This window comes from Watersipora subatra, chromosome 3, assembly GCF_963576615.1.
Source record: "Watersipora subatra chromosome 3, tzWatSuba1.1, whole genome shotgun sequence".
NCBI lineage: Eukaryota > Metazoa > Bryozoa > Gymnolaemata > Cheilostomatida > Watersiporidae > Watersipora > Watersipora subatra.
Window position 1 is genome coordinate 48,906,885 of NC_088710.1, and position 25,965 is coordinate 48,932,849.

Consider the following 25,965-nt stretch of genomic DNA (forward strand, 5'->3'; position numbering starts at 1 on the left):
CCATCTAGTAGTAATCTCATCATCTAGTAGTAATCTCATCATCTATTAGCAATCTCACCATCTAGCAGTAATCTCATCAGGTAGTAGTAATCTCATCATCTAGTAGTAATCTCACCATCTAGTAGTAATCTCACCATCTAGTAGTAATCTCATCATCTAGTAGTAATCTCACCATCTAGTAGTAATCTCACCATCTAGTAGTAATCTCATCATCTAGTAGTAATCTCATCATCTATTAGCAATCTCACCATCTAGTAGTAATCTCATCATGTAGTAGTAATCTCATCATGTAGTAGTAATCTCACCATCTAGTAGTAATCTCACCATCTAGTAGTAATCTCATCATGTAGTAATAATCTCATCATCAAGTAGTAATCTCACCATCTAGTAGTAATCTCACCATCTAGTAGTAATCTCATCATCTAGTAGTAATCTCACCATCTAGTAGTAATCTCACCATCTAGTAGTAATCTCATCATCTAGTAGTAATCTCACCATCTAGTAGTAATCTCACCGTCTAGTAGTAATCTCACCATCTAGTAGTAATCTCACCATCTAGTAGTAATCTCACCATCTAGTAGTACTATCACCATCTAGTAGTAATCTCATCATCTATTAGCAATCTCACCATCTAGTAGTAATCTCACCATCTATTAGTAATCTCACCATTTATTAGTAATCTCCCCATCTAGTAGTAATCTCACCATCTAGTAGTAATCTCACCATCTAGTAGTAATATCACCATCTAGTAGTAATATCACCATCTAGTAGTAATCTCATCATCTAGTAGTAATCTCACCATCTAGTAGTAATCTCATCATCTAGTAATCTCATCATCTATTAGCAATCTCACCATCTAGTAGTAATCTCACCATCTATTAGTAATCTCACCATTTATTAGTAATCTCCCCATCTAGTAGTAATCTCACCATCTAGTAGTAATCTCACCATCTAGTAGTAATATCACCATCTAGTAGTAATATCACCATCTAGTAGTAATCTCATCATCTAGTAGTAATCTCACCATCTAGTAGTAATCTCATCATCTAGTAATCTCACCATCTAGTAGTAATCTCACCATCTAATAGTAATATCACCATCTAGTAGTAATCTCATCATCTATTAGCAATCTCACCATCTAGTAGTAATCTCACCATCTTGTAGTAATCTCACCATCTAGTAGTAATATCACCATCTAGTAGTAATCTCATCATCTATTAGCAATCTCACCATCTAGTAGTAATCTCACCATCTATTAGTAATCTCACCATCTATTAGTAATCTCACCATCTAGTAGTAATCTCACCATCTAGTAGTAATCTCACCATCTAGTAGTAATCTCACCATCTACTGGTAATCTCATCATCTATTAGTAATCTCATCATCTAGTAGTAATCTCATCATCTATTAGTAATCTCACCATCTAGTAGTAATCTCACCATCTAGTAGTAATCTCATCATCTATTAGCAATCTCACCATCTAGTAGTAATCTCACCATCTATTAGTAATCTCACCATCTATTAGTAATCTCACCATCTATTAGTAATCTCATCATCTAGTAGTAATCTCACCATCTTGTAGTAATCTCACCATCTAGTAGTAATCTCATCATGTCGTAGTAATCTCACCATCTAGTAGTAATCTCACCATCTAGTAGTAATCTCATCATCTATTAGCAATTTCACCATCTACTAGTAATCTCATCATGTAGTACTAATCTCACCATCTAGTAGTAATCTCACCATCTAGTAGTAATCTCATCATGTAGTAGTAATCTCACCATCTAGTAGTAATCTCATCATTTAGTAGTAATCTCACCGTCTAGTAGTAATCTCACCGTCTAGTAGCAATCTCACCATCTAGTAGCAATCTCACCATCTAGTAGTAATCTCACCATCTAGTAGCAATCTCATCATCTAGTAGTAATCTCATCATCTAGTAGGAATCTCACCATCTAGTAGTAATCTCACCATCTAGTAGTAATCTCATCATGTAGTAGTAATCTCACCATCTAGTAGTAATCTCATCATTTAGTAGTAATCTCACCGTCTAGTAGTAATCTCACCATTTATTAGTAATCTCCCCATCTAGTAGTAATCTCACCATCTAGTAGTAATCTCACCATCTAGTAGTAATATCACCATCTAGTAGTAATCTCACCATCTAGTAGTAATCTCACCATCTAGTAGTAATCTCACCATCTATTAGTAGTCTAATCATCTAGTAGTAATCTCATCATCTAGTAATCTCACCATCTAGTAGTAATCTCACCATCTAGTAGTCATCTCACCATCTAGTAGTAATCTCATCATGTAGTAGTAATCTCACCATCTAGTAGTAATCTCACCATCTATTAGTAATCTCACCATCTAGTAGTAATCTCATCATCTATTAGCAATCTCACCATCTAGTAGTAATCTCACCATCTATTAGTAATCTCACCATCTAGTAGTAATATCACCATCTAGTAGTAATCTCATCATCTATTAGCAATCTCACCATCTAGTAGTAATCTCACCATCTATTAGTAATCTCACCATCTATTAGTAATCTCACCATCTATTAGTAATCTCACCATCTAGTAGTAATCTCACCATCTAGTAGTAATCTCACCATCTAGTAGTAATCTCACCATCTACTAGTAATCTCATCATCTATTAGTAATCTCATCATCTAGTAGTAATCTCATCATCTATTAGTAATCTCACCATCTAGTAGTAATCTCACCATCTAGTAGTAATCTCATCATCTATTAGCAATCTCACCATCTAGTAGTAATCTCACCATCTATTAGTAATCTCACCATCTAGTAGTAATCTCACCATCTAGTAGTAATCTCACCATCTTGTAGTAATCTCACCATCTAGTAGTAATCTCATCATGTCGTAGTAATCTCACCATCTAGTAGTAATCTCACCATCTAGTAGTAATCTCATCATCTATTAGCAATTTCACCATCTACTAGTAATCTCATCATGTAGTACTAATCTCACCATCTAGTAGTAATCTCACCATCTAGTAGTAATCTCATCATGTAGTAGTAATCTCATCATCTATTAGCAATCTCACCATCTAGTAGTAATCTCATCATGTAGTAGTAATCTCATCATGTAGTAGTAATCTCACCATCTAGTAGTAATCTCACCATCTAGTAGTAATCTCATCATTTAGTAGTAATCTCACCGTCTAGTAGTAATCTCACCGTCTAGTAGCAATCTCACCATCTAGTAGCAATCTCACCATCTAGTAGTAATCTCACCATCTAGTAGCAATCTCATCATCTAGTAGTAATCTCATCATCTAGTAGTAATCTCACCATCTAGTAGTAATCTCACCATCTAGTAGTAATCTCATCATGTAGTAGTAATCTCACCATCTAGTAGTAATCTCATCATTTAGTAGTAATCTCACCGTTTAGTAGTAATCTCACCGTCTAGTAGCAATCTCACCATCTAGTAGCAATCTCACCATCTAGTAGTAATCTCACCATCTACTAGTAATCTCTGATTATTCCTTGTAGCTTGCGAGTGGGAAAACATGAGGCAGCATCTTGGGCTGGAATCCTGCGTTGCTGCCTTGTTTGTGGTCGTGATTCCACCCATAGTCGTTATCATTGTCTTAATAGTCATCATCGCAATGTGCATCATCAGGTCAGCCAAGAGGAAGTACAGGTGAGGTGATATTCAGTGCATGCGTAGGAGCCTTTTACTTATGTGAGCATTGCATTGCCAGTTGAATATTTCAGAAGTTTGTTTGTTTGCCTGGTCACTCATTTTTTTTATCTCGTCATTTTGATCAACTGCTGCCAGAAGATGATGGACCTTTGGTGTCTACTAGCAAGGCTGATAGAGTTTCTTTTGATATTTAAAAGATATGCCAATCTCTTTCATTCTTGTTGTAGGTTCGCTGCCGAGCTTGCATCCAACTTAGGGGCTGGTCAGTCATATAGTATGTACCTCAACTTTGACGAGAAAGAAATATCAAGAGACCATGTGGTGCTGAACAGGTGTTAATTATATTTATCATTAACTTGTGTATCATGTCCACATGATCAAGGAGTTTGAGAACAAAGGTTTACAGTCTATACTTGCTTCAGATTGTCTTGAATTGAATGAATGGGTTTGTTGCAGATTTTGCTTGGTCATTGAAGACACAATGTCTTGTGGCAGGGTTTTGCCGAGTCTTTGTACCATTATTTTACAACTTGGTATAATATTATCACTTATCATAATTGTGTTATCATCTGTCTATGTTATCAACTGTATTATGAACTGTCAATATGTTTTCAACTGTTCATGTTATCAACTGTTCATGTTATCAACTGTTCATACCCTATGTTATCGACTGCCCATTTGTTATCAATTGCCCATAATTATGTTACTAACTTTCTATATGTTTTCAACTGTCTATGTGTTGTCAACTGTTTATATGTTATCAACTGTTCATGTGTTATCGACTGCCCATATGCTATCATCTGTCTATATGTTATCAACTGTGTACATGTTATGAGCTGGTAATATGTTATCAACTGTCTATGTGTTTTCAACTGTCTATATGTTGTCAACCGTTCATATGTTATCAACTGTCCATATGTTATCAGCTGTCCATATGTTATCAGTTGTCTATATATTATCAACTGTGTTATCAACCATCCTTGTGTTATCAGTACTAGAAATATGCATCCATGGTATCTGTGAATGTAATCATAACCATTGTTTTACCATTTAACCAGAAAGCTGGGTCAAGGTGCATTTGGTACAGTCTATGGTGGAGAGGCATACATAAAGGGTGTTTGGACTGGAATAGCTGTGAAAACCCTAAAAGTTGGCTCCAACAGCGAGGATAAGGTGAGATAATGTATTACTGGCCTATATACAGAGCTATACATAGAGCTATACATAGAGCTATACACAGAGCTATGCACAGAGCTATGCACAGAGCTATGCACAGAGCTATACACTGAGCTATGCACAGAGCTATACACAGAGCTATGCACAGAGCTATACACAGAGCTATGCACAAAGCTATGCACAGAGCTATACACAGAGCTATGCACAGAGCTATGCACAGAGCTATACACAGAGCTATACACAGAGCTATACACAGAGCTATGCACAGAGCTATGCACAGAGCTATACACAGAGCTATGCACAGAGCTATACACAGAGCTATACACAGAGCTATACACAGAGCTATACACAGAGCTATACACAGAGCTATACACAGAGCTATACACAGAGCTATACACAGAGCTATGCACAGAGCTATACACAGAGCTATGCACAGAGCTATACACAGAGCTATACACAGAGCTATACACAGAGCTATACACAGAGCTATACACAGAGCTATACACAGAGCTATACACAGAGCTATACACAGAGCTATGCACAGAGTTATGCACAGAGCTATGCACAGAGCTATGCACAGAGCTATGCACAGAGCTATGCACAGAGCTATGCACAGAGCTATACACAGAGCTATACACTGAGCTATACACAGAGCTATGCACAGAGCTTCTCATCTTTAATTACTAACTATTTTACATATATAATATATGAACATCAAGTCTCTGCCTACTGTATATGCGTATACAAAGTATGAACAACCAGTGGCTAAGTACAGTGGAACCTCGCCATACGAGTTCAATTCGTTCCATTGTTGGCATCTAAGGCAAAAATGTTGTATAGAGGGGTATAGAAACCCATAGTGATTATCTAATGCAAAACACCCCCTGGTAAAAATCATCAAAATTTTATATACGTACTGTACATATTATAAATTAGTAACAAATTAATATGTTAACTTTAATAACTATAGTTACCTATAGTAACTTTAGTGTATTTAGTGGTTATGATCTGCAATAAAATGTAACATTACTATGTACTTTGTGCAGTACATACCGTAGGGAGCTCTTACCTTTTGAGGCAAATATACATGTATAACATAAACGTTAAATTTAACTTAAATGAATTTAACTTAGGAGCAGCTTGGAATAACATATGTTGAAGATTAGTTTATATGTTGAGACAGTTACGGTATCTGCTATTCTTAGAAGGAATTTTTTTAAAAATACATTTACTATAGTATCATTAGTCAAGATTTTACTGCAGTTAATTTGTCGACAACTTGACTTCACACACCATGACTTAACTTGTCGACAATTTGACTTCACACACCATGGCTAACTTGACATCAACTTGACTTCACATACCATGATTTAATTTGTCGACAATTTGACTTTACACACCATGACTTAGCTTGTCTACAACTTGACTTCACACACCATGGCTTAACTTGTTTTCAACTTGACTCTGCACACCATGACTTAACTTGTCTACAACTTGACTTTATACACCATGATTTAACTTGTCTACAACTTGACTCTACACACTATGGCTTAACTTGTCTGCAACTTGACTTCACACAACATGACTTAACTTGTCTACAACTTGACTTCACACACTATGACTTAATTTGTCTGCAACTTGACTTTACCCCCATGACTTAACTTGTCTACAACTTGACTTTACACACCATGATTTAACTTGTCTACAACTTGACTCTACACACTATGGCTTAACTTGTCTGCAACTTGACTTCACACAACATGACTTAACTTGTCTACAACTTGACTTCACACACTATGACTTAATTTGTCTGCAACTTGACTTTACCCCCATGACTTAACTTGTCTACAACTTGACTTTACACACCATGATTTAACTTGTCTACAACTTGACTCTACACACTATGGCTTAACTTGTCTGCAACTTGACTTCACACAACATGACTTAACTTGTCTACAACTTGACTTTACACACCATGACTTAAGTTGACTTCACATACCATGTCTCAGCTTTTCTACTATGGTCTGAGTTCAATGACATGTTCAACTACTTGTACTTGTCAAATTAAACTCGCAATAGTACATAGTTTCGGTAACCCTGCTCATCCACTTGTAGAATCGTATACTCATTCGCTCATTCCTGTTTAGTCAACTCGCAAGTGTGCGGGTTAGATTGACGAATCTGTTGATTGTATCGCTACAAGGTTTTCTTCTAGTTGGATTTCCTCCGGGAGGCAGACATAATGAAGAGGTTTGATCACAAGAACGTTGTGAAGCTGCTGGGTGTGACTACGAGAGGGGAGCCTGCTTATGCCATAATGGAGTTCATGCTCTACGGTGAGCTCACGCTTGACTTTTGAAAATGGTTGCTTTTTATGCTTGGCAATTTTGTTACTCGCTTTCATGCTTTATAAAAAATTTAGGAAGATTTTTTAGCTTCTCTCTGTTGTTGTACTGTTAGTGTTTAGTACTCTTAGTTGGGTACAGGCGCCACCGGTCGTTCCCTTATGAAACGCTTATATCGTCACCGCGTTTATCTGCACACTCAGAAAGCGGGCAACTCCAGAATTTGTATTACCACGCGATTATCATCATTCAGTTTTTGTCAGCTGCAGTCTGGCTATTTGATTCACAAATTTCAAAAGCAAAGATCTTGGTTGACATCGAACCAAAAATACAGACTCTGGTTGCAAGCTAAGTAACTTTTGTTGATTAAGGAGAACCTAATACTCATCATAAACACAAATTTTTTTTTCAACCCAATTGTGAGCGCATCATTATTTAACCCAATCGTTGTCGTGTACATTACTAAAGAATCTAAGGCTATTTTGAGCCTCTAGCTATCATTACGAGCGATGTTGTACTTCGTTTGTAACATCTTGAAAGCCAGTAATGTTTATTACTACGCTATGTAAGAGTTTTGTTTTTACCGATCCTATTTACATAATACAACAAATAGCGCATGTAGTTTCCCATTTTGACAGAATAGACATATTTAAATAGTATGTTTACTGTATTTAAAATTTTTGTTTTGTGTGCCAAGGATTGCATGAATGATAGTAAAAATCTGTATTTAAGCATACTACTTGGTAAATTGATGTATAGTTTTGACATAAAGTATGTATAAAAATTATTACTGTATAAAGTTGGTAAAACTCTCGTGTTGCACTGGTAATAACAAGTATTGTATAACAAGTATTGTATAACAAGTATTGTATAACAAGTATTGTATAACAAGTATTGTATAACAAGTATTGTATAACAAGTATTGTATAACAAGTATTGTATAACAAGTATTTTATAACAAGTATTGTATAACAAGTATTGTATAACAAGTATTGTATAACAAGTATTGTATAACAAGTATTGTATAACAAGTATTGTATAACAAGTATTGTATAACAAGTATTGTATAACAAGTATTGTATAACAAGTATTGTATAACAAGTATTTTATAACAAGTATTGTATAACAAGTATTGTATAACAAGTATTGTATAACAAGTATTGTATAACAAGTATTGTATAACAAGTATTGTATAACAAGTATTGTATAACAAGTATTGTATAACAAGTATTGTATAATAAGTATTGTATAACAAGTATTGTATAACAAGTATTGTATAACAAGTATTGTATAACAAGTATTGTATAACAAGTATTGTATAACAAGTATTGTATAACAAGTATTGGCTAACAAGTATTGTATAACAAGTATTGTATAACAAGTATTGTATAACAAGTATTGTATAACAAGTATTGTATAACAAGTATTGTATAACAGTATTGTATAACAGTATTGTATAACAGTATTGTATAACAGTATTGTATAACAAGTATTGTATAACAAGTATTGTATAACAAGTATTGTATAACAAGTATTGTATAACAAGTATTGTATAACAAGTATTGTCTAACAAAGGCTCAGTATGGCATAAATTAAGACGGAAAGATCTTTCCTAACTTAAGGTATTACTACATTTTTACATTGTTAAATGGGAAATGGTTTCAATAAAAACTTTTGTGATAATGAACCTAAAAGTTTGTATTAGAACTTTATGTTCCTTTTAATCAATCCCCTACACTTAGTGCATCACGTCTTTTAGGTACTCGAAGATCTATTGATGCGCTGGCTTTTTTCAATTTCACTTGTTTTCAGACATCTTAAGATATTTTTAGTTTTAGGTTTTGTTGTATGCTATGATTTTCTTTGGCACTTTGCAGGCAATCACATTAGAATACGAATTGTTTTAGGAAACACACATAGGAAGATAGCTTTTTATTTCTCATGATTTATATGAATCAAAAGAATCGAGCTTCACAGCAACAATGTCAAATTACTAGAAGAAAGAGAAAATTTGTATGTCAACTTGCTGGCCTACAACCTAAGCACTCAGGCGCTTGAGCATTTGGCGTTGCGAATGCCTGTGGTAAAACTTTAATTTGAAAAAAAATTTCAAATAAAATTTGTTTTTATTTGAAATTTTTTTTAGATTTTTTAAATTATTTTCTAAAACTTTGAGTCTTGTTAACATCTTTTTTATTAGGTGACCTGAAAACATATCTCTTGTCACGTCGAGAGCATGTCGGGAGGAACACAAAGGAGGTAGAGGAGGTATCTGCCTCGAGTCTCACTCGTATGGCAACAGACGTCATCGAAGGCCTTGGTTACCTTCACACTAAGGAATACATACATAGAGATATAGCTTGTCGAAACTGCCTCATATCCGCTAACCGAACAGTGAAGATTGGAGACTTTGGAATGACTAGGCGTGTTTACGATGACGGATCGTACATGTTCACACGTAGAGGTATGGTAATGATTAGAGAGTTACATGGCTAATGGGGTTTTTCATTACCTATCGTTTTTAGTACTCTCGTTACATTTTACAAATATTCACAGTCTGAATGATGTGGAATTATGGTTGTTCGATAATAGATTCGTCTCTTCATTTTGTAATCCTCATCCATCTTTCGAGTTGCACCAACGTATTTGTATGTTAGCCGGCGGGCTATGAATCCTTGCAATGGCTGACTAATTGATAGCCTTGCATGATGCTTGTATGGCCGTAGTTAAAAATTTAGTAGGGCTTGGCCACGGCTTCATATATTCCTTTATGCATCTATATATCATGGTTAGATTAGCGAATATAGCCATGTAACATTTCCATACTGACTTGTATGGATAAACATAAATGTCAAATTTCCCTTTACTATTATTTAATTAATTCAAATTTATTAATTTAATAATTGATTAATTTATTAATTACTCACATTTAGCTAGTTGCAAACTTTGATTATTGCTATGTAGTTTTTTTCATAAACTAGTTTCTCTATGAGTAATTGCAATGGAAAACACTCGCAGGCTCGATATATTAGTAGTTTAAGTCATATGAAGTTGTCTGCTCGTGTTGATCGGTTTTGACATCTCAAACCTTGGCATGAGCAGGCCAGTCAAGGTTAGGCTTACAGGTCTAAATAGAAGCAGGTGCAATCGTAAGCTTGTAGTCTTAGCTATCACGCAATCGTTTAAATTTTGACAAGTCTTGGTTCTGTAGGTATCTGCAACATGCATTTCAAATTTCTCCTATCAGTAACTGGTTAAAAAAGTTTCACGGACTCAATAAGGGACGGAAAGTACAGTTGAACTGTTTACAGATATGGCAAGCTGGCTTGTCAAGCAGAATGGCTTTCTTAAGTCATCTAAGATCTAATATCACACGCTCGTAGTTTAAGGCTGGTTCACACTCAATCGCCATATGTCGGAGTTGTCCTCTCAGCGATTATTTGTCGACTATGTGCACAGTACACCGATAGCATCGCCAAGGCAACGGGGATACATTGGAAGTTTGCAGCTGTCAAACTTTCCCGATAGTTAGTTGGGCATTCAAGACAGTCTATGCAATGTGCCCCGCTTCTGCAATGATGATTGGTTGTCATGCATTGCTCGATTTATATTTACTTTATAGTAGTTGCTGCGAGATCAGTATTTTGTCATTTCTTTAACAGCATTATGTAATGAGAACGCTATACCTCGGAGTATTTGCTGATGTAAAGGCAGATGAGTTTGTGATAGTGTGAACAATGTTATTACAGACGATCACCGATGTAGTGTTGAATCAACGTTGTTATTACAGACGATCACCGATGTAGTGTTGAATCAACGTTGTTATTACAGACGATCACCGATGTAGTGTTGAATCAACGTTGTTATTACAGACTATCACCGATGTATTGTTGAATCAACGCCGACATACTAGTGTGAGCCAACCTTTACACGTCGTGTATTCTAACTGCGGCATGATGATCATGTTCATTATTTATTTATTCAGTTGACTTCTAGTTAATGTTTGTTCTAGGGCGAATGCCTGTGCGTTGGATGGCTCCGGAGAGTTTTGTAGACGGGTTGTTTACATATAAAACGGACATGTGGAGTTATGGGGTTTTGTTGTATGAGATCATTACATTCGGCAGTGTTCCTTATCACATGCTGACGAACGCAGAGGTGTTTGACAGCGTGAAAGCAGGCAAAACTCTCACCTTGCCAGAAGAGTGTACAGACGAATTGTGAGTAGCAGAAATTATAATCACTTAACTTACCATTATCTTCTCTTCTGCCATGTAATCAGTCTAGGTTAATGGCACTTGGTTTCTCTACACATCATAGGAGGTATTCGTGTCAAAATATCTCAAAAAGTCTATTGATGAATGGGGCGCCTGATAAGGATTCATTTACTGTTTATTCGTAAACTTTGAGTTATCTTCTCTACGCTGATTTTTGTGATGCACCATCTACATTATTGTAGTTTATTACTGACCTTTGAATGAATATAATGCAATACAGGTGCATATCCAACACGTTTGTCGTAAAGGTTTGGTCAACATAGCTTAAAATCTTTAAAATATCTTGGGCCACAGCTTTTAATGATGCTCAGCGATGAACACGTGTGGATAAACTTATGCATCTCTACGCATACGCTTATACATGACCTGCAGACCAGCTCAGTTATTATTTACCCCATGTGTACCACAATTGTACCTCAATCGTACCCCAATGTGTACCCGAATTGTACCACCATGTGTACTCCAATCGTACCCCAATGTGTACCCGAATTGTACCCCATGTGTACCCCACTTGCACGCTCCTACATATAGGGAATTCAAAAACCCTGTAAATGTCCTTGACCTGTGTTAAAACTATCTTCAGTCATCGCTATTCAGAGCTGGTTTATGTAGTTAGTGTCAATTATGTGCAGGTTCTTAGAGAATGAACTGGTTTTTGATATACGTGCCAACCTATTGCTACTATGCTTATAGTCACTGCTTTTTTAGGCTTGGATAATTGGTCATTCATCACATTTAGAGATGAATGTGATGAAACCAAATATCAAAAACTTTTCAAAAGTAAGCTTTTTCGTAGCTTTTTTGCAACTTGTTCGCGGAAGGGTGATTCTATGCACTAAATATTTGATCATCAATGACTATTTCTGCTACTTACAGCATTTAGATAATGTTATTACCGCTGCAATTTATATAATTTTAATCTCACGAACAAACGAGTGGAAACGAAGTATGAGAGTTTTTATGATAAATGCATGTGCACACAACTTACGAAAATTAATCATCAACAATGAGACGAACCCGTGTCTAGAAATTTCATCAACAAATTTCACCATCGTTTTGTAGAGTCGTTAAAGTATAATAACGATACAAAACGCATTTAAGCCTATTTAGATATGTTACCAAGTCTTTGTAAACGTCGGCATTATCTTAAAACTTACCCATTTGATCGGATTATACACAAATAGACAGATTAATTTGGACGAAGATTGCCACAAAACGCTTGAAAAGCTTGGTTTAATAAAAGTTAAGACCGGAAATTGAAACGCCGAGCGACAGAAAATAGAACGATAAAGTCATGCGCATTTCACGAAAAAATAACGTGCACATTTCACCAATCTATAGCATTGTCGAAGGTTTCTGTAATTATTGTAGGAGTACTGAAATCGTTTCATTTTTGCCGATTTCAAAGTAACTAACATTTTAGACTCTTGAGTTCTTCGTTATTCTAACTGATGTACAACGCAGTGTAAGTAAAGGAAATGACGATGATATTTTTTTCTAATGATTCTTATGAGATTTTAAGATTATGAGATTATACTTATGAGATTATAAAAACTATGACGTTTTGAAATGTAAACAAAATTGTGTATTGGTCTTATATTATTACTATATTAATAATATTGGTTATTCTAATAATATCAGTGCATTTTACTTCTAATATTGGCCAATATTGCATTTCTCCTATTGCAGGGGGAGAGATATAAACATATAATCTTTTCCTTAATTATTGTTATTTGTTGTATATAATAACAGCCACACCCAGTACATTACAGCTACCATTGTAGTTATCCTATTGCACTGCAGTGCCATTTGACAGCTAATATTGCATTTCTCAACCATCAGTACCCTTTCTTTTTTCCAGTATCTCTTTGGTCGTGGGCTGTATGACAGTGGAATTTCTAGTATAATACTTGCTCAATAATTTTAGCCTGTAAACCTGAAGTGTTTTCAATGCAACAATCATCTGTTACACATGGTTGCTCCTTTTTAGGCATAGAAATATACTGACGTTCATTTTTCAAAGGAATTACAACTCCGAAACATGGAGGTATATTAGCTGTTTTGAGTTATATTTTTATTACAGAAAGTCACTTCTTCTCGCTTGCTGGGACAGTGACCCTATGCAGCGTCCCAACCCTTATGACATCTATGCAACTCTTACTAATAATGAGAACATCATACAACCTCTGCTATCTTGCCCGGCCCTCGCTAAGATCAGAGAGTGCGACTCCGAGGAGCTTGACCTCTCCCCAACCATTCTCAAAACCTCCACCATGTTGAAGAAGTCATTTCTTCGCCAATCTTCTTCAATCATCTCAGTTGATAGTAAGGTTTAAGCCCTTGTTCTGCTGACTTTACAGCTGACACTGCTTTTTCTATGGCTGACACAATGCTGTTAGTGTTATTTCATGTACAGTGTTTAAATACATGTAGAATAAATACTATGTTGGCATTATTTTATTCATAGACATCAGATTGGAACTGTTTGTCAATATTTTTCAGCCGTCTATTGACTCCGAAGCGTTATGGCTAAAAGCAGTTTTGATTGCACATAATATTTTAGAAACAACTGAGAGGGATGCTAGCTATATGCGTTTTTGTTTTATCCATAAACATTCTTCAGTATAGTCTTGCAATTACTGCTAGTCATACCTTTTGTTGAATAGTCTTTCAATATAAAGGTGGATTAGATATGCTGCCTAAACTTATCTTGCATTTTTTATTTAAATTAAAAAATCATGTATTTCTTTAGCCGGGATGACTTTTACACGACACAGAAATCACTCTGAAATACTGCACAGAAGGTCCAATTCTAATCGCCGGAGATCATCACATTCGATAGTCGACTTACTGTCTTTGGTTAATCCATACCAAGGTCATCCATCTACGCCACTCTCTCTGCCATCACCTAGTCATAGCCCTGAAACTTCCCCGACTTTTAATTTTTCTCCAGATAACAGGTGAGCAATTACGGCATGTTCTCACTTGCAGCGAATTATAAATGCCTTAGCTGCGGCTAGAAATGGCATACTTTGTTTCAACAATTTATGCAGGTTTTTTGAAGGGCTGTCAGCAAAGCAATATCCTTAAGGGGTTAATACTGTTAACTTACTCTTTTGATTATCAGACGCCGTCAACCTAGCAAATTGAGTTGAACAAGAGTGAAAGATCTGTCACCGCTGATAGGGAATTATCCCAGATACTGCAATGATAGTATCATCTATAATATCTAGAATTGTGTTCTCTTGTGAAATATTTTGTTTCAATAGGTAAATGTTAAAGTTTCAATTGTTTTATATTTGCTAAACTTATTTTTCAATTACCCTCATTAGAAGAATTTATTTCAACTACAAATACTGTAACATTGTATACTGTAATATTTTATTCTGTAACATTTTATACCGTAACATTGTATACCGTAACATTGTATACCGTAACATTGTATACCGTAACATTGTATACCGTAACATTGTATACCGTAACACTGTATACCGTAACATTGTATACCGTAACATTGTATACCGTAACATTGTATATCGTAACATTGTATATCGTAGCATTGTATACCGTAACATTGTGGCGTTAAAAAAATCTCATGTGAAGAAAGAGTTTCAAGAGCAGCCTTGCCATAGCTCTATGACTTATGGCTTATTTAATTTGAAAAAGCAGGCAACTCCAAGCAATGTCGGGTTCAATCAGCAATCTTATTTATTTTCCATATAACTAAGATGGCTATTTGAAACTTTATAAAGTCAAATAAAAATCCATAATTTAATTGTGAACTATTACAGATTAGCATGATACTCTACACAAACACTCGGTTGTGGCAAGGCTATTTATACTCATGTAATTATTTGTATCAGATATGCCAGGCAAGACGGAGTGTGGTGTGACAAGCTTAACTGTAGAACCCAGCACAACTCTGGATCTACGACCGCCTCGATGCCTCCTGCTATCGCAGAGAACGACTATTTGCTAACGACTCGAAGCTGTACAGAAATAGATGAGCATTCTAGCCGCTCCCACGCCCCACTTATTCCCGCGCCTGAAGAGACGGCCATATAGTTTTATTTCTCTAATTTAGCTGGTGCTGGATTATTTGAGTATACCGTATTCTGCATGCATACTTCAATACGGAAGCGGCGGGTTATCTATATATTTGTATTATATTTCGGTAAAGTAATATATTATGTTTTATCTCGAGCTTTCGCCAAGATACCGAGAGATGCGCTGCTGCTGCTGTGTCATGCAATGTAATCCTTCCTTTCTATGTACATTCAATGTACAAGCTCACACTCGGCTGTGATTGTCTAGAGAAAAATCCATTCCTTGCAATATTCATGAAATAGTCTAGACTCTAGAGTCACCTAATATATTCTTTGTTGTTACGCATACAAAATTGCGTTTTCATAGTTTACATTTTATAACAAATTCTATTCCTATAGTAAAGTTTTCTTCCAGCAGATTTGTATGTGGTAATGATTTTTTCTGAAGAGGTCATCGTGTCTGGTAGATTGTATATAGATGTGTTTATCAATGCTACCAATGCTCTCTACATTATGTTACGGTTTTACTAGATGCTTCAATGATAGCTTTCTTTTATGGAACATAGTAAATCTATTTAACCACGCTTGTCTTCAAGTTTTAAAATAATTATATGCAGGAATTTGTTACACACATGTGCACCTCAGAAATTACATACTTCTCACTTTTCATTGATGTCGCTGTAAGCTTAACACTGTTCTTACCATAGACTTATCAACTATACTGTTAATAGGTCTATGGTAAAGTTAATAGGTCTATGGTTCTTACTGTCTCGACGCATTCTTTTCTGCATTTCTTTTGAGCTTGGGTCTAGATCAATTTTGGCAAATTGTAGAGTCGCTTCTTGTGTGAGATGGTGTGAATTATTTTCTTTGAACACACGCAATGTGTTACTGAGAATATAAATAAAATTGAAATTGTTTAATCAGGCTTTCACTTGGTTCCTTGAAACATTTTAACAGTTTCTTGAAAGATTATGTTTAACATCGGGGAAATCTTCAGAGGTTTCTATAAGTTCTAGATATTTTAGCCAGTTAATTTTCACAATTGATGGAAGCATGAATATTTATGTAATAACACAAGTTACAAGAATGAACCATCAAAGTTGCAATACAAAAACACATCATATTCGAAGTGGTTTCATAAAATCTCTTTACTTTTGCAATCCGATGATATCGATTCCATGAGGGAGGACCTGCGTTTGTTATTGTGCTCCCAAAAAATGTTAAAGTTGCTGCCGATGACAGCAACCGGCAGAGCAGTCAAGATAATACCAGTGATAGAGCAAAGGACACCGATGAAATATCCCGCGGTAGTTGTTGGATAGTAATCACCGTAGCCGACTGTTGTCATGGTTACTATAGACCACCAGTAACCTAAAGCATAAAAAAGAAAATTGTTTAACGACTAATTTGCAAAGGTTTTGTTAATTTCTCAAATGCTGATGCGTTACATAATGGTGTGCAAAGTTATTTGTAGTCAAAATAATATGCCCTAATGAAGCAACAATATAATTTACCAGTTTCGCACATTGATAGTAACACTCTGCAATAATTAACAAACCTAATGTGGCATCTGGTATGCCAGTTCCCGTGTGCGCTTGAAGTTCAGCGAAGAAGATGAGGGTTGAGAAGAGAAACATGGCAATTAATAAATACATGACAAGGAGGAGCAACTCCTTGAGACAAGCTTTGAGTGTCAATATCATGATCATAAGCCCATCTATTACGCTAGCGTACTACAACAGAGCATAAAGGTATGGTTAGATCTTAAGTGCCCACTGCATCATTTGCATTCTTGCAATGCACAAAGTGGTCAATGATCGCTAAATGCTGCGGGTGGGAAAGATGCAATTAATCCAGCGCAGAATTTTGAGTTCTTTAAAAAGTTACTGGCAACTTTGAAAAACTGGCTGGTAAGCATATATGCAGTGTTACTAATTTGCTGTTCAAAATAAGCACTCACACTGCATTTGTAAGACTGAATCTTTGGCATACCCTCTATACTCCTCTCTGGTAATTATTGTCTAAAAGGCAACATGTTTAACAACATTTGCTGTTTATGTGAAAAAGTTTGACCAACTTCGTGACCTCATATGAATTTTAAAACAAAAAAATAGTCAAACATTTTGGGTCAGTAAAAATGCAATGTCAAAAGTGGATTTACCTGAAATATTTTGAAAACCCTGAGGACTTGAGCTGAGTCAAGCATGATTTGAACATATCGAGCAGATTTTTTGCTATCATCTCCAAAATGACTTTCTATCTTGTCTTCAACTTGTATGAGTACCATCACAACAATGGCGCATATTCCCGCGACTATGTCCATCCAGGTGATGAGCGATTTAAAATATGCCTGACCAGGACAGAGAAGCAGTCTTAAGATGGTCTCTGCAACGAACATTGTCATTATAACTGATTTTCCTATGTGTATCCAGTCCTTCGGAGTGGTCCGAAGATAACAGTCAATTTTGGACAAAGCTGTGCATCCCAACGCTTCTGTGGTTGCAGCAAGGTTATTTTGTGTATCCGTAGTCTCGTTCATATTCTTGTCATGGCCCTCGTGCTCACGATAGTGAACTGAAGTTCCAAGTCCGAACAGAATCATATAAACTAAAGTAAGGCAAACGGTGAGTATGCAGCAAGCGAACGAGAGCTTCCTCCAGCTAGTGTACGGTCCTAGTGGGTCCGTCAGAAAGCACCATGCTTTGTACCTCAGTTTAATCCACCTTTTAGAATTTGCCGGAGGCGGAGGAATGCGGTTTTCAAGCCATTGGAATTCTGCTTCCAGCCGCTTTTCTTCCTGGCTTCTACCAATGTTTAAATTGTCAGATGGTACCCACCAGAAGTCCAACTCTTTTTTTATCAAACCCTTGTCATATCCGGATGGGATACTCAGTACATCATAACGGAAAACATTTAATACGGTATTGAAGAGAGCCGGGTCCCTGTCAAAGTAAAAGATTTTCTCTTCCTCCAGCCAGTTTTCAGCAAGTATAGATGGAAAATGAAATTTACTGGTAGGAAATTTATCTATAAGTTGATTTGACACAATAAACTTTTGACCAGAAATGTTAAAGTGGATCAGCTGTAAACTTGAGCTAGTCTTCTCGACAACTTGGTTTGTTCCCATCACATCTGGTGTCACACCAACACGATTTTTTCCAATGGCCGTAATGACACTTGCTACAGCAGCGTGCTCTGCCATCACTCTACAAAGCGCAACTCATCGTTATTAACATTCAACCGACACCATCTATATGAACGCTTGTTTGTTTTCTTCGTTACCAGCAGATTTAAACATATTTTTGTTGTCGCTAACAGGAACGTCCCACTCGCACTGACTTGTTAAATATTATAAGGAATCAGTCACTATTATTGCAACAAATCTTTGCTGTCTATGATATTGTGACATTTCTAGAGTAGTTACTTTTTATAATCTGCCTGACCATCCATTACATTCCTATTTTCGCAAAAGCCCACTACACCTTATACCAGGCATCAACACCTTGCCAATTTACATTATAGAACAGAGTTATGCAAAAAGAGCTTTTCCTTTCAATACACATAATTTCCTTTTTTGTTTTTGTTTGAAGGTCTAATTTACTCTAAATTCTGTATTGATCGATGTAAATAAAGTTAATATCTGTCTACATACCGTTGAACCACATAAATGTAGGGTAATTCAGCATTTTTTAGGCGTTAGCACGTATACGTTCACAACGTATTGCTAAGTTATGAAAAGGAGGTAAATTTGTTTAGTAGTTTTATTCTTTTTGGTGTAACTACTGCATCATCTTATTGTCTAATGTGAATTATCCCCTTGTTGTGGTTAAAAATTAATATAGTGCTTGAAGAAATGGTTGTTCAACAAAGAGTTTTTTTGCCAGGAAATAAAATCATTTGAATCATTTAAAATGACAAATATCTCTATCATTTCTACATTATTACAAACTAAATTACTATTTTTGTTTTTGTCTCATGGTTTAGTTTGCTTCAAACTCTATTGACCTGTGTAAATAATGTTAATATCTATCTATAAGGCAGTTACCATTAGTTCAAATATGTCAACCATGCGGGTACACTCAGAATTAGAGCATGTGCTTATATACAATGTTTACAAGCTGTTTTCTCATGTAGCGATGTCCTATATTGTGTAAACAATCCTTCTATGATAGAGTATGTCTGCTTTGCTTACAGCAAGCAGAGGCCATGTTTTAATAGCCATTGTTGCACAATGTGTCTATGACCTTAGCTGGACCATCTCTGAGTGCAGTGGTATGGAAACCTCAAAGATTGGTGACATGCCCAGTTGCAGTGATCAAATTAAGGTTGGATGTCATTCTCGTCATTACCAATAGCCTTTTTTGAGAATTGGACCCCAACCTGTTGTTTGTAGGCTCTAGACTTCTAGGTCAAGGCTATTCTTATAGTACATAAATTATAAAAAGAAAACAAAGAGTATGCAATGTACTAGGTTAAAAAAATCTCAACTGTCGGTCCAGAGTGGTTGTAACAACACGGGACATCATCTATATTTATACATTGCATAGATGAGACTATTGCATAGTTAATCACCAGTTCCCATTACAGTGTTATTTATATTATTATATGTTATTTATAAAATGCACCTTGCTTGACTGTACTCGATGCTTAAACTGCGGGATGATTTTAGTTTGCCAAATACTTCAGACGATTTTAATCTGCATTTCATTTTTCTCTTTAAATTGGCTATTACAAGTGCACGTTTTTCATGCTATCGTCATTTTTACAAACAAAAACATGTTATTTTTGTTGTAACGAAACTAATTAAAAAAGATACAATTAAAACGAATTGGACAAATATTGATTTGGGCTGCAATTTCTTTATTGCTTGTGCCATTAATAGTTGTTAGATATAAACAGAAGTTTTAGGGTGCAGCAGTTTTGTTCACAGGTAACTAATCGATGTTGTTTGATCAATACTGGTTTTACCACGTGTTGGCATGCTGTCTTATTTGTTTATCCAATATAATTAGCTAATGTAACTTTCTTAACAGCAAAAGTATTTAAGGAAATGCCGTTTAGATAATGAGAACTTGAAAAACAACAATAAGACGCCAACCTGGTTTAGACAATAACTCCTTTTCTTTTTCAAGCGTTCTATACTTTTCTCATATATTTGCACCGCAAAAGCTTTTAAGCGCAAATCACACTTTGCAATTTCAAAATTTGCTGCCAATACTTACAATATTTGCTGCCAATTTATTACAGAATCATGGATGTCTCTCTTGTTTAAAGTCTGACATCAGGTGGCATCACATGCGGCAATTGCATCAAAGGCCATGGGGCTAACATGCACAGCTGCACAAGGATGAGAAAGACCCTTGAGTTCTTCTGTATTACCAGCATAAATTTAGTTAGCAATGGAGTCCTACTGCTTACTGTACACACATTCAATTAATAATTGCGTGGTAATTAAAATACAGTAAACCTCTATTTGAACGCCATCTTAATTTGAACGCAACCTCTAATAGAATGCCACTGTAGAAGAAGAGTTAAAAAATACAGCGCTTCCCTTTAATTGAATGCCACCTCTATTTGCCCACCACTTTGACATTCTTAATCTTTACAAACCCAAAATAGAAAGTGATTAGTAAAAATTGTTCACAAAATCGTATAACTAATGATTCGGTTACATCAATAACAATTAATTTTTCAGTTGTTGATGTAGTGGTTACCATGATTTTAGTGACGGTCAACCTGAGAAGATCGATCATCACAATCATCAAAACTACACTCTGATTTGAAGTCACTTAGGTATAAATCATATCCATTGTTTTTAGATTCATCCATAATGTGGTTTACAATCTCACCTGAAGATTTTGAAGTGTTTAAATGAATAATGAGAAGACTCTTCAGGAACATTGTATGATGTAATAGCAGCCGTTGCTATGGCATATTCTAACTTTAGAACGTTAAAAACATTTTGAAAATTTAAAAACTATTTCTGTATTCTAACTTCAAAGCTTCACAGTTAAAATAATATAAAATAATTAATAGTAGTGCCACGCTAATATTTTATAATCAAAGTAGTTCCTTGTTCAACTCGAGCTAATACTTCTGCATATATGAAAAGTAGTTTAGCAAAAATGCCGAGGCTGACAGCATTAATGTTTATCTGCCTCAATCAGAGTACAAAATATAGGTGACATTATCTTTGCTTCCCCAATAGAAGGGTTAAATTTATCTTCCCAAAATCCTGATCAATTAGTTGAAAAATACAGAGCCACCCTTTTTTGAACACTACCTCTAATTGAAGGGGAAGGGTTAATAATAGAGCGCCATGGCCTTCAAATAGAGGTTTTACTGTGAATAATTTATACTCAACTTATATCAATAGATTGAGTATAAATGACTATCGCTATACATCACCTAGAAAATCTACGTGTAGCCTAGGACTTCCCGATTAGAGGTACGAGTTGTTGTTCTAAGGTATGCAAGAATCAGTTGTGAAAACAAAGTGTATTTGTGGTTATAACAACTTGTCTATGTGTATTCAAATGTTTATCTTTTTTATGCATAAAAAATAAGTCTGGTAACACTATCGATTTTGCAAATTTTTTGTGCGTTTTATTTACCCACAAGAAACCACATTGCTATCAGATAACAGCAGAGAAGAGACAGGAAAACAGTCAGAGATCACAAAGTGAGTTGTTTTTATATGTTACCGCTATGTGAAAACGCTATGCGAAAACGTTAGATTCTTTTTAGAATGATCTAATAAAATATTGTTTTGCATTTTTTATCGTTATATTGTTTATATATATACAATGTATGTTGAATAAGTCTGTTTTTCATTGTGTTTGAGCCCGTCTTTTTATACAGAACAAGAAGTTGCGAGATTACCCTTGTCAGTTGAAGAGGATTCAGCGAAGTGAGCAGAAAAGCACTGATCTAGCCTGTGCTACACAGTAGGTACCTGTATAAAATACTTATAACTTGACATGTTTCAGGAGTAATCTATATATTTCTCTAAGTATGTGGATATATCTGTCATTCTGGCTATAGCTATCGCGTACGCTAATTATTTTACCATTGCGGCCACACGTTACGATGTCCCTATTAAGAAATATTTTTCGCATGGTTCATAACTGTATCTGGGGTCAAGGCACAGACACACAGACAGTTCACACAGACAATTATATTGTCTCCCTGGGGAAGGCCTCAACATTATCTCTCTGTTCGGTCAGACAAAGACAGTACGATATCTCATTTGTACATTTGTACCAGTATCGAGAGGTACCAGTATTGTCGTAGTATTCAAAATTCTGATGGATAGCTTCTGATGGATAGCTTCTGATGGAACAGTAACCTTTTTTATACACACGCATTTTTATGCAAGAATTGTTATTATTAATTAATTCTACATATTCAGGATTTTTATTTTGTTTTCTCAGTTCGTATTAATTGTATCATTACCGAATCATCTTTTATTGTAATCATAGCAAAACCGACTTAATTTAGCTATTACTTGTTAATTATTTCACATTTACATCTAAACCTTTTGATAGTCATTTTATTTTTTTAAATTTATTTGACCTGCACGAAACATTCTCCTTATGATATGAAGTTTAAAAGTTGTGTGACAAAGTTTGGAAACCTATACAGTTATTTTTATTTTCTCTTTCAATTTATTTCAATTACACAAAAACTTTTTTATGATATGTAGTTTAAAAGTTAAACTGGCAAATGTTGTTATATGTTTAATACAAATAAATTTTCTGCGCAAAGACTTTTTTATTACCCGGGCAACGCCGGGTTGTACAGCTAGTTACCACTATTGTTGCTTCTCATAAATAAACTGTATGATATGAACCTTGACCTACAATCACTTTATACAGATTTCGTGACATCTGATGGAAAAATTGAATGAACATTTGTTTTGACATCCTGTGACATCTAATGTGCAACCATGAAAAGTTTCCTGAAGATTGCAAATCAAAACATATGCATTTCAATTCACATGCATGAGCTCTGTTCATGATTCCCCTAGCAGCCTGTCAACAGGCAGTTTAATGTGACCTTCACCTATGCGAATATAGCACCGAGACATCAATAAAAAATGTTATTTTTATTATCAGATTATGCAGCTGATCTTCTGAATAAAGATTTTTCATGTGAGATGTACTTTAGACAGCAATTATGAGTTTAGCAAATTGCATTTGCTGAGCAAACATTTCCATTATATTCTAGTGCTATAAAAAGACCGCTCGAGCTAATCACGTAGCATCCAAAGTGCACGGAATGATGCTTTAGCATGTTTTCTTTGTATTTTGTTTTTTGTGCCGACCTTCATCTGAGATTGATGTTAGATTTTACTTATAATAATTAAGCCATTAAAACAATGTATGCTTTTAGTTTCCGTTACATTACTTTGAGTATAAAAATAAAATGTATTTTATGTGTGATATAAACAGAAATGAATATTATAAAAAAGTAAAAGCTCCAATGACAAGCAGGATTGTTAGTGTAAATGGGATAGAGGAGTTGTACTTCCTATTTGCATGTTGAGTTCACAACTCTTTAGTCTTCTTGTTTTTACCTAGTGAGCTCATACTTGAAAATATTTTGCTGAACAATATCCACCTTCGTATGTTTCAGTATATGAACTTTCTACATTTGTGTTACAGGTTTCAAAATCTTGTTTAAAATATGCCCAGGTTATTTATATTTATCTTTCCTACAATATGACACACATTATTTTCTATTTCGTGACACCAACATACTACATCCACATCATATATTTCAGTTTATCAACTTTCTGTTACTACAACCTTCAATTAATTATCCTGACTCCTCCACAATACTGTTAGGTTATCAACTTTCAAAACATGCTTGCTCAACTCACTAAATAATCTTTCAATTCTGACCTCTAATTTTTGTTTTGATATAACATGAAAAACATCATTTGGTTAATGATTTACTAAAGCCTATGAAAAGCTATACATGTACAACGAAAAGAAGCGTGTCAGCCGGGCAAAAGAATCAGCTACTATGATTTGCCACTCAAGAAACAGTCAGCTCATTGCTGTTCACAAAATTACTAGTGTCAGATAATATGTGGTGTATTTCTTGGTTCAACATGCATTCCAGTTTACATCACCTACCGTTAATACTTTGAACTTGATGCAAACTCAGTGCCTCAGCAGTTTAGCTTGTCAGTGTAGATGCTTTAGATATTATCTCTATGCAGCAGACAAGCGAGCAACCACTCTAATCAGCAGCAGGTGCAATGTGCATTATGCGTATTAAATTTATAACTCTAAGAAAATAAATCGTTACCAAATAAATTATGTGTTGATTGAACATGCTCTTCAATACATGTAATGACCAAGCTAGCATTAATGTTGTGCTATAAAAGAATCTGTTAAGTTATGAATGCAAGCGTCATAATGATAATATAATATTCATAGCTACGCTATAAAATAAAGATGCTATATTATGCTTTTATGGAAAAAAGATTAAGAATGTGTGTGAATTTCATTCGCGTATTCAAGTGTAATCTTTAAAATATTGTGAAGACCAGTGTCTGCATATAAAAAATCATTCATATAGTTTTAAAAACCGCAGAATAAAAAGTTTTGTTTTTTGCTCTGAAGATTAAGAAAAAAGGCAGTGCGCTTTAATCAACATCTCATGAGGTAGATAATAAAAACTACATTAACTTTTGTGTAGTCATCTGATAAAACAAAAAGGTTATAATCACCCAAAAGAGTATAAAATATTTTGTTTGAATTGTCATCATTTCTGATAAACTGAATGAATTTGATTAGCTTTAATCAGATACTTATAAGCAAACGGCTGCAAGCTGCAAGAATCAAATGAGGCTCAAAACAAACCTAGTCCAATCGATTTGATTAAACTAAATTTGCCTGCTGCAATTCAATCAGTATTGCTTAAAATCTGTAAGAATGTTTGGCACATACCATTTATAATTGACTAATTAACCCCTTCCATTATATTGTATGCTTATAAATTGTATATAAATCAACCAATTAACTATGCTCAATGCAGTATTTCTCAGCTCTTACCTAAAATGGAGTACTTCACTCTCCTACCACTACACAAGCAATAACGGACACTAGCTTTTCGCTAATCTCCATTAAATACCCAGTGTGCTAGCAACCATCCAATCAGCATGAGCGTCTGAAGCTGGAGAGAGCTTTCAAGCAATATGCATCTTTGACTTCACTGTATCAAATATATAAGCCATCTCTAACCCCAATACTACCTCAAACTTAAAACTAAATTTACAATATAGTCTATTACCGATTGCAATAAAATTGGACTATACTATCTTACTTGCAGCCCGACTTTATTCTAAGAATTGAAGACTATGCAGGTTTTCTTCTAAATACTGAAGTTCACTTGAGAGAGCTCACACAGCACTTGAAAATATTTTCAAAC

At 35.2% G+C, this 25,965-nt stretch overlaps 2 protein-coding genes across 3 annotated transcripts in view; one reads left to right on the plus strand and one right to left on the minus strand.

Moving 5' to 3' along the window:
* LOC137391695 (uncharacterized) overlaps positions 1-16,442 on the plus strand; it is a 57,562-nt gene extending 41,120 nt beyond the window's left edge. The window contains exons 19-27 of the mRNA XM_068078222.1: positions 3,522-3,672; positions 3,903-4,007; positions 4,734-4,848; positions 7,067-7,187; positions 9,397-9,660; positions 11,209-11,416; positions 13,557-13,798; positions 14,226-14,433; positions 15,337-16,442. Coding sequence (XP_067934323.1) covers positions 3,522-3,672; positions 3,903-4,007; positions 4,734-4,848; positions 7,067-7,187; positions 9,397-9,660; positions 11,209-11,416; positions 13,557-13,798; positions 14,226-14,433; positions 15,337-15,538 — 1,616 coding nt within the window. The 3' untranslated portion in view covers positions 15,539-16,442. The remainder of the gene's footprint in view (positions 1-3,521; positions 3,673-3,902; positions 4,008-4,733; positions 4,849-7,066; positions 7,188-9,396; positions 9,661-11,208; positions 11,417-13,556; positions 13,799-14,225; positions 14,434-15,336) is intronic.
* Positions 16,443-16,500: 58 nt separating this feature from the next.
* LOC137391697 (potassium voltage-gated channel protein egl-36-like) lies at positions 16,501-25,629 on the minus strand. 2 transcript variants are annotated; one of them, XM_068078224.1, is made up of 4 exons: positions 25,590-25,629; positions 17,684-18,728; positions 17,081-17,255; positions 16,501-16,893 (listed from the first exon to the last, which is right to left on the minus strand). In XM_068078224.1, the coding sequence occupies exons 2-4, from the start codon at positions 18,722-18,724 to the stop codon at positions 16,658-16,660; spliced, it is 1,452 nt and encodes a 483-aa protein (XP_067934325.1). In that variant the 5' UTR covers positions 18,725-18,728; positions 25,590-25,629; the 3' UTR covers positions 16,501-16,657. The 2 variants fall into 2 exon arrangements, with proteins under 2 accessions (XP_067934325.1, XP_067934326.1); XM_068078225.1 differs by lacking the exon at positions 25,590-25,629 and adding an exon at positions 22,405-22,443.
* Positions 25,630-25,965: the final 336 nt, after the last annotated feature.

What these genes read in the sequence shown, in the direction of transcription:
- LOC137391697 (XM_068078224.1), bottom strand. Translation starts at nt 18,724, where the DNA reads ATGGCAGAGCACGCTGCTGTAGCAAGTGTCATTACGGCCATTGGAAAA. An exon ending in GGGTTTTCAAAATATTTCAG is followed by an intron (nt 17,256 to 17,683) that starts GTAAATCCACTT and finishes GCTCTGTTGTAG; the next exon opens with TACGCTAGCGTAATAGATGG. An exon ending in CATACCAGATGCCACATTAG is followed by an intron (nt 16,894 to 17,080) that starts GTTTGTTAATTA and finishes TTTATGCTTTAG; the next exon opens with GTTACTGGTGGTCTATAGTA.